At 45.1% G+C, this 13,191-nt stretch overlaps 1 protein-coding gene across 4 annotated transcripts in view; it reads left to right on the top strand.

The window, feature by feature from the left end:
• The window catches only part of FGFR2 (fibroblast growth factor receptor 2), a 97,397-nt gene extending 89,920 nt beyond the window's left edge, over positions 1-7,477 (top strand). For all 4 annotated transcript variants that reach the window (XM_021703826.1, XM_021703822.2, XM_021703824.2 and 1 more), the window contains 3 exons: positions 758-895; positions 2,460-2,565; positions 5,799-7,477. In XM_021703826.1, coding sequence (XP_021559501.1) covers positions 758-895; positions 2,460-2,565; positions 5,799-5,963 — 409 coding nt within the window. In that variant the 3' untranslated portion in view covers positions 5,964-7,477. The remainder of the gene's footprint in view (positions 1-757; positions 896-2,459; positions 2,566-5,798) is intronic.
• Positions 7,478-13,191: the final 5,714 nt, after the last annotated feature.

Genomic DNA, 13,191 nt, shown 5'->3' with positions numbered 1-13,191 from the left:
ATATAGGTAAATGCAGGAGTCTTGGCTCCATTATCCCAGGAACTGTGAGTATCCGGAACGAGGCTCAGAAAGTCCAGCTGTGGGTCTCCGTGAGGTCAGGTACCCATGGTCCCCTGAGAGAGGTTTTCAGTTTCTGTTGTAGGAAACTCGTCTGGGGCACGGGATTCCATCATCCTCATCCCAGCCTGATGCCCACTCCCTTCATGACCCTAGTGAGTCATGAACCTTTTGTGCTCTCAGATGCTCCAACTGGCCACACTGGGCAGCTGTTTACCTTGCAGAATTGGCTTGCGGGCCTCATTTGGTCAACAGCCCATACTGGTGGGTCACAGTCCAGGGGGGTCAGGCACAGAGGCTGTTGGAAGAGCTGGACGGCAGCATGAAGAGCTTTGCAGCTTAGGAGCTGAGATCCTCACGTTGCTAACACTGCATTTAAGGACGAGTAACTTCATTTGAGAGTGTCAGAATGAAAAAGCAACCACCCCCGATCTCTATCAGAAAAAAAGAGGGATGGTTTCCCACCCCAACTCTGTTGTCTGTTGGTGGAAAATTCCATGGGAACATCCCTCCCGTTGTCCTCATTTGGGGAGGATGCTCCTTCGGGGCAGGGAGGGGCCTGTGGGATGAACTGCCGGAGGGTTCAGGCCATTTGTCTTTGGACATGAGAAGTGAGTGGGCGTGTACTTTATTCACTGGGCATATTTGGGTTTTTGGGATTCAGGTGGGTTGGTAACACTGTTTTCTCTCTTCCTTGCAGGTGGTCCTTCGGGGTGTTAATGTGGGAGATCTTCACGTTAGGGGGCTCACCCTACCCAGGGATTCCAGTGGAGGAACTTTTTAAGCTGCTTAAGGAAGGACACAGGATGGATAAGCCAGCAAACTGCACCAATGAACTGTAAGGACCGTTGTCTCTCCTGATACCCAGCGGACCCACCATGCCATTAACTCTTCTCCCGACTTATTTTGGGTTTCCCAAGGCCCCGGGTTTTCCATACAGGCCCTAAGAAGAATTACTGCTGAAGCTTTCTGGGCTTAATCCCAGGACTGGGGTGGATGGCCACACTGACGGCCATAAGAGAGAGAACATCATCCCGAGGTGTATGGCCTGAGCTTTAGATCAGGGCATTAGGCTTCCTGGCTGAGGGCTTCTGACTTTCGAGAGTGAGACGCAGTGATCTTCCTGGGCCACCGTGCTGTGCTTTGCTGTTGTCTCTCCTTAGACGGATGGGGAGAAAGATCTGGCCTTTTCTCATACACAAGCTGGAAAGCCGTGGGCCTGCCCGGCCTTTCCTCACGGCCTTTCCTCACGGCTTCTGCCCCCAGCACGGCCAGGGGGCATGGGTGAACACTGAAAATTGCTCTTCTAGACTGACATTGACCACATGTCTTCAGAGCAAACTGGTGTCTGGTTACCTCTGTTTTACCCATAGTTTAGCACAGAGAATTGAGAATGTGTCCAGGTGCCATCCTTAGAATCCCAGATCTGGCTATAAAACCATGAGCCGGTTTCGAGAAAAGCCTACCCCACACTTCAAGTGGAATTATGTTGTGTTTGTGACATGCGTCTTGTGCAGTAGAATCAGTGCTTTGAAAGGGAGTCTCTCTTCCCCCCCCCCCCCCCCCGGATTAACTAAGAAGAGTGATTGTCCCGGAGACTGTGGTCTATTGTGTATCATTTCATGGGGATTTTATATCCGTAATCCCATGAGTGCTTTTCACTGTACAGTGGACATCTGATGAATGGCCACATTTTATAGTATATTATATAAAGGTATTTATTGTGCTGCCTGTCATTCCTGTTGCTTTTTCTAATATAGAGGGTCTGTCGAAACCCATAATCAAGATAAGGCCTGGGACCCTAGGCCTGTCCAGGAGTTAATCAGGAAGTTAATGTGCAGCCCAGGGATGGCAGATTAATTCATAAAAACCTTACCTTAAAGTTGTGGTTTTCAAACTTCATTTTTTTTTTAAACTGAGGAACCTTTGTCCTCTGCAGTCATTAAGATAAAACCCAAAGGGTCAGGGAGAAGAATGTGTAGCTGCTTTGGTCGGGAGCAGGAGTGGGGGGCGGGGGCGCGGGGTGTGCTGGGGAGAGACTGGAGACCGGGCTGCTCCTAGAAGGCTTTTCCTTCAGCATGTCAGAGTGCCAGAGAGATGTGCTAGTCTGTGTGTGTCACTCACAGATGCAAGTCAGCAGCGAAGACGTAGAAAAAAGTCTTAATGGCGTAGACACTCTCCTAAAACGTTTGGGGTGAAGTGATGTTTTTGTAGCTCAAAGTGCCTTTCAGAGGACCCAAGCAGTGAATTTTTGGGGAAAGCAAATAACTGCCTTCTAATTTGGAAAGTTTTGGTACCTGTTCATAATTTAGGACGTATCTCCCTAGTGCCTGTTCACACTGGCTTATAGCCACGCACCTAGTACTTACAAAATGAATTCACCGGGAAATCCGTTTCCCCAGGTACATGATGATGAGGGACTGTTGGCACGCGGTGCCCTCCCAGAGGCCGACGTTCAAACAGTTGGTAGAAGACTTGGATCGGATTCTCACTCTCACAACCAATGAGGTAAGCACCCTCTTCCAGAAGCCTGTGGTCCTTTCTTGGGAGGCCGGTGCGGCTTTTTCAATGCAACCTCCCCCGTCGGAGTCTGTGGTAGAGATTATCGTTTTTCCACAGGGGTCAGACAGAGTTAAAATATGGGCAGTTTTGAGAGTTCTGACTCATGAAACCAGACCGAGGGCCCTACTTGAGGCTGCCCCTCTCTGTGGCCTTTGGGTGGTGGGTCCAGGTTGTGGTATGCTGGACAGTGTGGAGGCGAGAGAAATAGCAGCGTTTGGGTTTACGTGTGAGGAGCTTGGGTTTCTGTGCTGCTTGGATTCAGCTCCTAACGTAGGAGCTGCTGCCGTTCTCTTACTGGTGGGCTTCGCTGGAAGCAGTGAGGTTCTGCCAGTCTAGCTTCACACGCACGGCAGTGTCCACCGTGACCCTGTCTGGAAATGGCCTGGGGCGTGTGGTCTCCATCTGTGTGTATGTGAATGTACACACAGTTTCGTATAATGAGGGACTTGTGATTTTTTTTAAAGATTTATTTGAGAGAGAAAGAGCGAGAGAGGGAACTGGGGGAGGGGCAGAGGGAGGGAGAGAGAATGAATCTCCAGCAGAGACTCCCTGCTGAGCCCAGAGTCTGACCCGGGGCTCTATCTCAGGACCCTGGGATCATGATCTGAGCCGAGATCAAAGAGTCAGACGCTTAACTGACTGAGCCACCCAGGTGCTCCGGGACTTGTGATTTTTAAGTGAAAGCTTTTACCTTTTGTTAAAATATTTTTCTTTAAAATATTTATAATCTGTACCAACGAAAGAAACACTCCTCTGTCCCTCACTGCGTGATTTCAGTCGTGGTGGTGCTCGCTTCCGCATGCAGATAGAGTGGTCTCTGTGGTTGTAGAGAGTGTCTGATCTGAGCAGGAACGATGAGAAACCCATCGAGGTCAGAAGAATCCCACAAAAAATTGTTAATGAATGAATTTGAGATATTTAATGAGGGTGCAGCAAGCAGTCTTCCTTCAAACAGGAAAAAAAAAGCCCTCAAACCCAGTTATCTTAACAACAACAAAAAGAGGTTAAAATTGCTTGAATAAAAATAATACATTTAATGTATTTTTAAATACATTTAATAGTTTCAGAATGATTTTTTTTTTTAAATCAAATGTTGTGATATGAAGCCTTAAGCCAGCAACATTATCTTGTGCGTCTAACTGTAGCTGATAAAAGGAGAGATTGCATTTAAATGAATACAGCTGACCTTCAGAAGTTGAAAGGAAAGGAACAGTTCAAGGGGAAAAAAAGCAACTTTCTTCTCCTGCCAAAATTGTTGTTTCTAGTGTAAGTTCCTTTAACCCTAGACTTGGAATCCACTGGTACCCCTCTTTTCCCCCTATCAGATCTGAACATTTATGGCTGCATTTAGAAACTGGGAAAGCACTAATGTTCCATTTTACTGGTCCTAAGTCCATGCTCAATGCTCTTTATTTATGTATTTATATTTAAAGTGGGTCCATTCATACTGAAATTTACATCTAGCATCCTAAAATAAAAAAGTAGAATGCCATATTGTCTAACGGATATAAAAATCGAAGTTTCTTTCCTTCTGAAAATCATTCCCATATGCTTGAGAAAAATGGTTCCATTTAGGACAAAATTTCATTTTTATCATTGTAAGCAAAAAGTTCTCTTTTGATGTGGTGGGCGTGTTTGTTTCCAGTTGTGCGGTTAATGCTGATGTTGTTGGAACTGACACATCCCCCATTCTTGGATGGGGACTCTTTCCCTTGCCAAACCTGGTGATGAATTATAGTGTTGTTTTTTTTTTTTTTTCCAATTTTTTTGGGGGGGGGGTTCTTTTTAAAATGTAGAGTTCCCAACATTCTGTGGGCTCTTTTCTTTTTTTTTAAAGATTTTATTTATTTATTTGACAGAGAGAGACACAGCGAGAGAGGGAACACAAGCAGGGAGAATGGGAGAGGGAGAAGCAGGCTTCCCTCTGAGCAGGGAGCCCGATGCGGGGCTCGATCCCAGGACCCCGGGATCATGACCTGAGCCGAAGGCAGACGCTTAACGACTGAGCCACCCAGGCGCCCCCTCTGTGGGCTCTTTTCTGAGTGAGACCCAGAAGTTCCTCGGTTTAGAAATCTTGCCAGAGTTTCCGAGCAAGGGTCTGCGAACCTCTTCGGTAAAGGGCCAGATAGTAAACATTTTTTTATCTCTGGGAGCCGAACTATTCAGGTTAGCCGTCAAGGCGAGAAAACAGTTACGGACAATATGTCAATGAGTGTGTCTATGTTCTGGGTAAAACTTGATGGACCCTAGCATTTAAATTTTGTATGACTTTTATGTCCTTTTATGTCATTTTAATGCCATGAGATATTACTTTTCTTTTGATTCCCCCCCCCTTGAAAAATGTTAAAACATTTTAGCTCATGTTTCAAAACATGTTTTTGCTCATGGGCCACACAAGACCAGGCAGTGGGCTCTCACCCTGTCATAAGTTGGAGGAAATGTTATCCTGGGTCATCCAGGGGGCTCTCTTCCATAGCAACCCCAACAAAGGCTGTAGGGAGCAGAAGAGATCCTTTTGAATTTCAAACTCTTCTTTAACAGTCCATTATGGATTTAACATACACGAGTACATCCGAGCCTTTTCTGAACCTGTTTACATTTTCCACTTGGAGAGCTTCTGAGAGTAATGAATTACATCTGTGAAATTACCCGCTGAATGGAGACAGATTCCCCCTAAATTATCTTAGAGACTGCAATAGTAAAATGTAATTCGTAAAATAAATATTCATAGTCTCAACTATTTTAAGGGGTCCCCGGAATCCATAACACATTACGTGTTTTTCATTTTGCGGGGGCTCGGATTTGAACCGTGTGCTCCCCCTCGAGGAGGCGTGTAGCAAGCCGCTTGTTGGGGTCTGTGTGAGTGGACTGGAGTGCTCAGCATTTTCCCATTCCCTCCTTGCCTCTTGTTTGTTCATGATGGATTGTAAGAGAAGGGTTAAGGGCAGCCTAGAGTCAATAAAGGGGGGGTTGTCTAGAGGAGATCTTTATGGGAGCGGGGGGTGCTAGGTCTCTGAATCTTCAACTCCGATAGAGCGTCTCGAGAGCCTGCATTTGAAATAAAGGTCTTCTCTTCCCTTCTTTCAGGAATACTTGGACCTCAGTCAACCTCTCGAACCGTATTCACCTTGTTATCCTGACCCGAGATGAAATAAAACGTCTCTCTTCCCTTCTTTCAGGAATACTTGGACCTCAGTCAGCCTCTCGAACAGTATTCACCTAGTTATCCTGACACAAGGAGTTCTTGTTCTTCAGGAGACGATTCTGTTTTCTCTCCGGACCCCATGCCTTACGAACCCTGCCTTCCTCAGTATCCACATGTAAACGGCAGTGTTAAAACATGAATGAGCTTGTCCTTCTGTCCCCACACAGGACAGCACCAGGAACCTAGCCACACGAGCAGGGAGGCCATGCCTCCAGGAGCTTGTTGGCTCCGCTTGTATATATGGATCAGAGGAGTAAATAATTGGAAAAGTAATCGGCACACGTGTAAAGAATTTATACAGTTGGAAACTTGTAATCTTCACCTGGAGAAGAAGAATGTTTCTGGGGCCATGGACTGCCATGGGCCACCACGCGCCCATGACCCACTGTGGGTACTGGCTGTGGACCAGCTGGACTTGAGGCAAACTTAGGTTCTGCCTTCCTTGTGAATTTTGTAATAATTGGAGAAAATATATGTCAGCACACACAGAGCACAATTGCAGTATATAGGTGCTGAATGTATGTAAATATATTCAAATTATGTATAAATATATATTATATATTTACAAGGAATTATTTTTTGTATTGATTTTAAATGGATATCCCAATGCACCTAGAAAATTGGTCTCTCTTTTTGTAATAGCTATTTGCTAAATGCTGTTCTTACACAGAATTTCTTAATTTTCACCGAGCAGAGGTGGAAGAATACTTTTGCTTTCAGGGAAAATGGTATAACATTAATTTATTAATGAATTGGTAATATACAAAACAATTAATCATTTATAGTTTTGTGTTTTTTTTGTTTTTGTTTTGTAATTTAAGTGGCATTTCTTTGCAGGCAGCGCATCGGACTAGTCAATCTATTGCTTGGACTTTACTAGTTATCAGATTCTTTGAAAAGAGAAATATTTACAGAACATGACTCATTTGGGGAAAATGAAGTTTTGATTTATTTGTTTAAGCTCTGCTGTCAGATGGTGGTTCTTACACCACAAAAATGCCGATAGGAAACAAACCCATTAATAAGAGAGTATTTTGTTTCGCTGTGCAGTTCTGTCATTGGGCCCGTGGAACATTTAACTGGACTTCCCAAGACAAATGGAACCAGCGTTCTCTTAAAAAGATGCCTTAATCCATTCCTTGAGGATGGACCTTAGTTGAGATGATAGCCCACTGTCCTCCTCCCCGGCAACTGGCCTTCTGCCCTGAGTTGCACGTTAATCAGATTAGCCTGTATTCTCTTCAGTGGATTTTGATAATGGCTTCCAGATTCATTGGCGTTAGAGAAGGCTTTTAGAATTGAAACACGGAGTTGTTCTGCCGATAGTCTTTGGAGACACTTCCATCTTTTTAAGGGATTGCTTCTGTCTAATTCTGGCAGGACCTCACCAAAAGATTGGGCCTCATAACCAGCGTCATCACAATGTTGCCATGTTTCACGTTCTATATGAAAGTACTGTGTCTTGCTTTGGAAACACCTACTCACTTTGTTATAGCCATGCAACATGAGTGCAGATTACACTGATTCTACTTGTTACAAATTGGAGAAAGTATTTAATAAATCCTGTTAATTTTTATACTGACAATAAAAAATGTTTCTACAGATATTAATGTTAACAAGACAAAATAAATGTCACGCAGCTTATTTTTTTAAGACTCGTGTCTCACCAAATGGTTTCCTGTGCTTGGAGGTGTTGACTCAGTGCTGTTTGGTGTGATGGCATGAAAGGCAGGGCTGGGAAGGTTCATTGTTGGCTACTGGTGCCTTGCCACAGGGATTGGCCGGGACCAGCAGTACCTGGGACAGGTGGATCGGGTGGGAAATCAGGGGAGGTGGGTTTCCGCTCTGGCTGTGTTGCTTCCTGGGACCTCGAAGGTGTCGTCGTATCTTTCTGGGTTTTATTTATTTATTTATTTTTTAAAAGATTTTGTTTTATTTGTTTGACAGAGACAGAGTGAGAGAGGGAACACAAGCAGGGGGAGTGGGAGAGGGAGAAGCAGGCTTCCCGCAGAGCAGGGAGCCCGATGCGGGGCTCGATCTCAGGACCCTGGGATCACGACCTGAGCCGAAGGCAGACGCTTAACGACTGAGCCACCCAGGTGCCCCTCTTTCTGGGTTTTAACTTTTGGAAAAGCAAACGAGGGATGGCATGGGCAAAGCTTTGCAAGCAGGGAGGTGTCCTGCGGATGGCAGGTGCTATGAATGGAGAGGTTCAGATGATCTGGCTACTGGGAAGGGAACTTGAAGCCTTGTAGGCTGGCTTCCTCCTGATGTACAGGGAGTAGAATTGGCTTCAACATTTCAAAAAGAGAGCTTGAACAAATCTTAAAATAATTTGACCTATTTCCAGGCCACCAAGAATCTGAAGAGGGAAATGGTGTTTTGCCTGCTAACAATGTGAATTTATGATTCAAGGCCCCATTGTATCTGCTTGCCAGCCTCCGTATCAGGAAAGGGAGCCCGAAATAGCCCGAATTCGTCCAAACTTCAGCCATGCTCTCAGAACCATATGGTTACAAAGTGCCACATTGAGGCTCTTTACTGGGTTGGAGGCCATTAGTAGCAGAACGAGGGTCTGGAGGGTAACCCGTTGTCCTGGGAAGATAACTGGTGTGCATTTTATGCTTGTGAGACTGAGGGAGCAGCCTTCTAGGAGACCATGTAGATTAGAATACCGTACTGGCTGTTGGCCGTTTTGGTTTTTGAATTATTTTGAAAGATTGGACATCCAGAGGAAGAAGTCAGTAAGGTGCATGAGAAGAATGAGAAACACTTCTTTTTTGAGCTCTGCCCCCCAAATAAATAGATGGAAGCAGGGTGGGATAGGATCCTGGAGCTTATGGTTCCCCTCCCCACCCCCCCCGCCCCGCCCCGCCACCAGACCTAAGGAAATTAGTTGAACCACAGTGTGATTGGCACCGTGATGTGAGATCAGTTCATTTACAAAGAACCAAAAATCTCCGGCATCTCCCTGAGAAGTGGGTAGTGCCTGGCTCTTCCGTCTCCAGCTGGGAAGGGTGGTAGTCAAGAGGCTGGTGATGGGCTCGGGCAGAAAGTTAACTGGTGATGGGCTCGGGCAGGCTGGGGAGGATGGAGGAGCAGGACAGAAATGGGGCCTTCCAGAGAGTTCTGTGGATTCCTTTGGGACTGGGTTTACCTTCTCTACTGCTCAGCCTCTCAATCCCTCTTGACCTCAGGAAACGTCCCTCCCTCGAAAGTTCCTTGATCCCACACACAGGGAAGTAAAACGCAGTTACAGTCAAACCTCTGGTAGACTTGAACGGCCACAGATTGAGGACCCAACCACCAATCCGGAAACAAGAACTTGGTCTGCGTGCGAGCTTGTACTGTAGTTGAGGCTCCAGAAGGGTGGAGAACAGAGGTCTCCGCTATTACAATAGGTCAGGAACTGGAGGTTCCTGAGGGTCACATGGCTGGGAATGGTCTAATGCAGCCTTATGCAGTAGAGGATGGTGGGTTGAGACAGATTTGGACTGGTTTATTTCTTAAAGCTGGGTGATGTTGGGCAAGTCAGAGATTCTATCTGGACAGTCCTTTCCTCAACTGCAAAACTAGTTATCACCAGCCTCCTGGACTTAACAGTGAGGACTACCTATAGGAGCTTAGCTCAGCTCTGGCATACCATACTCAGTAGTGTTCTAAGAATTAGTTTTTGTACATTTGTGATTTTTTTTTTTTTTTAGTATATTCACGAGGTTATGCAACCATCGCCACCATCTAATTCCAGAACATTTTCATTACTCCAAAAGGAAGCCCTGTACCAATTAGCAATCACTTCCCACTTTCCTTTTCCCTTCGAGCCCTGAAACCATCACTCTGCTTCCTGTCTAATGGAATGGTACACTATATGGTCTTCTGTGTTTGGCCATTCTTTCACTTAGCCTAATGTATTCAGGACTCACCCATTTTATAGTATTTCTTAGTACTTCATTCCCATTTTTTTTAAAAAGATTCATTTATTAGAGAGAGAGAGAGAGGCCGAGTGGGGTGGTGGAGGCAGAGGGAAAGGGAGAAGCAGGCTCCCCACTGAACAGGGAGCCCGATGTGGGGCTCGATCCCAGGATCCCCAGATCATGACCTGAGCCAAAGGCAGACGCTTAACCGACTGAGCCACCCAGGTGCTCACTTCATTCCTCTGTTGCCAAATTATATTCTGTTGTGTGAAAATAGACACATTTTGTTTTTCTGTTCATTGGTTGATGGACATTTGGATCTCCACTTTGTGGCTATTAGGAATAGTGCTGCTATGCACACTCTTGGACAAGTTTTTGTGTGGATGTATGTTTTCACTTCTTTTGGGTCCACGCCTGGCAGAGGAATTGCTGGGACATGTGATAACTGTGTTTAACCTTTTGAGGAGCTGCCACATTGTTTCCAAAGTGGTTGCACTGTTGTACATTCTCACTAGCAATGTAGGAACGTTCCAATTTCTACATATCCTTGCCAACATTTGTTATTGTCGGTATTTTTTATTATAGCCATCCTAGTAGGTGTGAAGTGTCTTCCTAAGAATTTAATAGCTGAAGAGATACCACTCCGATCATGAATCAAAGATACAGAATACCTTACTGGGTTTTCTAGAACAAAACACTTAGCTTCAAATAATTGGCCAGCTTTTGCACTTAGAAAATGGCCAAGATAGCTGAGGAGGCTTCGGTGGAGCCTCATGGAGTGGAGGGGCTGAGATTGATCATTTCCTCTTGGCCGAGAAAGGAAGGAAGCACTGACATGTGATGCAAAGGAATAGACATGCTTTCTGGCTGGAATCCTTGAGTATATCTCTGTCCCGTGTCCCCAGTTTTATGAAGTCTGGTGAGCTTGAGCAATTCATTGGGACTGATTAATGCACCATTACTTACGTATGCACATCGGAGCCCTCCTTATCCAGCCTGCGTTTTGATGTTACTTATTTTTTTATGCTTTTAAAGATGAAAGCCAAGTTTATCTTCTCTCACATTTCATCCCCAGGAAGCCTTGAAATGACTTGGCGGGGCACAGACTGCAGAAGCCTTCCACGGCTTAAGCGACATTCTGGAAGGGGCCCCTCTTGTGTCCTTTCTCCCTCAGGGTTCCGGGGGTTTTGATGAGCTGTTCAAAATTGCCTCTAAGTCTTGGCTCAGAGTTCACACGAGGTACTGTAGAAAGAAGACAGTGGCTATGAGAACGATCAGTGTTGACCACCTTGCCATTATCTAGGGACGCTGGAAATAAAAGGCTGTGGATTTCTTCTAATTTGCAAAGCTGAATCCTAGAGTATGTAGCAGCTGAGTGACAGAATTGGGCTTAAAATACATATGCAGGTAAGTGATCTTTCCTCCTATGGCTCAGAACACTGCCTCCTTCTGGGCCCTGTCTTTTTAGTTTCTTTCTCTCTTCTAATTCCTTAGTTGAGGGCACTTAATCAAACCTTGCTTGAATCCCTTTCAAGTCAAAGTCCGCAGCACCATGTATTTGGAAAGGGACAGAGAACGCTTATGGATTTGTAAATTAAGAATAGAGGAGGAAACGTATTCTTATTCTGTAAATGGATGACAAATGATCTCTTTCTCAAATGATTGTTGAATCAAATGAGATTTTACCTGGGAAACACTGAACACAGTGCCTGCTACATAGCCCTCAAATATTAACAGCTGTTTACTTATTTTTTTTAAAGATTTAATTTATTAGGGAGAGAGAGAATCTCAAGCAAGACTCCCCACTGAGCATGGAGCCCGACATGGGGCTCCATCCCACAACCCTGAGATCATGACCTGAGTTAAAACCAAGAGTCAGACGCTTAACTGACTGAGCCACCCAGGCGCACCTTAGTAGTTGTCTCTATCATTTTTTTTAATAGATGTAAACATAGATATAGATCTAAAGACAGAAACTAAATATGTTTATTTTTATTTTTTTAAACTATTTTATTTATTTGACAGAGCGAGAGAGGGAACACAAGCAGGGGGAGTGGAGGAGGGAGAAGCAGGCCTCCCACTGAGCAGGGAGCCCGATGTGAGGCTCGATCCCAGGACCCTGAGATCATGACCTAAGCTGAAGGCAGACGCTTAACCATCTGAGCCACCCAGGCGCCCCTATATATGTTTATAATTACTACTGAAGAAACTGATTCATGAGATTGCTAGACAGTTGTGAATTTCATGAGGGCGATGTCTTTTCCTACTTTTGTAAAAAAAATCATTGAAGTTTTAAGTCAAAGAAAGTGCTCAAAAATTTTTAAAATGAAATTATGCTTACAACATTCAACCTGTTATGTTCCCCTTTTAAACAAGAATTTGATCTATAAACTGCCAGGCAATGCCCTGTCTGTGCTTTAAGGGACAATTCAACATGTTCAGAACTGTATGGACCACGCTGCTGAATGGTTGAAGTACCACAGTCTAAAAGGCTGACCAGAACAGAAGCAAAAGTTCAGGAGGGTTTTTGCAAGGGACGCTCCTTTCCAGCTCTGCGTGTGATGTTGTTACAAGCAAATCCAAATGGGTTCCGTGACAAAAGGAAATATCACATGGAAAAAACGGAGGAGGCCTGATGCAGTGTTCTCCCGGGGTTAGGGTTGTGTATTGTTTAGGGGCTGTCCCACTGAATCTTTGTGACATGAATGTAAGTTACCCAACACGGTTGGAGAGGCTGAAAGATGCTCTGTTCCGTGGGGCAGTTCATTAAGCGTTCTGGTCGACCATGGGCATATCTCATTCCTGCAGTGAGTACTGGGAGAGTGGAAATGGGAGAAAATGGCTGGATAGTTTATGCAGACTGAGAGCTGCCCTTTCAAATTATGCTGTGACTTGATTGCCTCTTCTGGAAAAAGGTGAAGTGTGCATACACTCACCCAGCGGGAGAGGAAGTCAGAACCTAGTTTCCTTCCTGGCATCATCGTCACTCCCCATGAGACTAGCTAGCCCTTTGGGTACTTTGGGTTGGACTTAAATTTAACCAAAATGCAGAAGTTCCTGGTTTATTGCTGGCCATCACCCAGTAGCGGCCAGAGCTGTGAAGGAAAAAGGCAAAGTCAAAACATTAAATCGCAAAATGGGCAATGATGTCACTAGGGTTGTGGGTGTGGTTAGTGGGAGAGCTTTCCTGCTCTTGAGCAGATCAGGGTGGACAAACGGTGGCTCACAGACCAAATCCAGCTGACCACCTGCTTTTGTACTGCTTGTGAGCTATAAGAAGTTTTTACATTTTTATTTTTTATTTATGTATTTTTAAAGATTTATTTATTTTAGACAGAGAGAGAGCACAAGCTGGAGGGGTAGAGAGAGAGGGAGAGAGAATCTCAAGCAGACTCCCTCCTGAGCACGGAGCCTGACACGGCACTGGATCCCACAACCCATGAGATCAAGACC

This window comes from Neomonachus schauinslandi, chromosome 6, assembly GCF_002201575.2.
Source record: "Neomonachus schauinslandi chromosome 6, ASM220157v2, whole genome shotgun sequence".
Taxonomy (NCBI): domain Eukaryota; kingdom Metazoa; phylum Chordata; class Mammalia; order Carnivora; family Phocidae; genus Neomonachus; species Neomonachus schauinslandi.
This window is presented reverse-complemented; position numbering and strand designations above follow the sequence as displayed.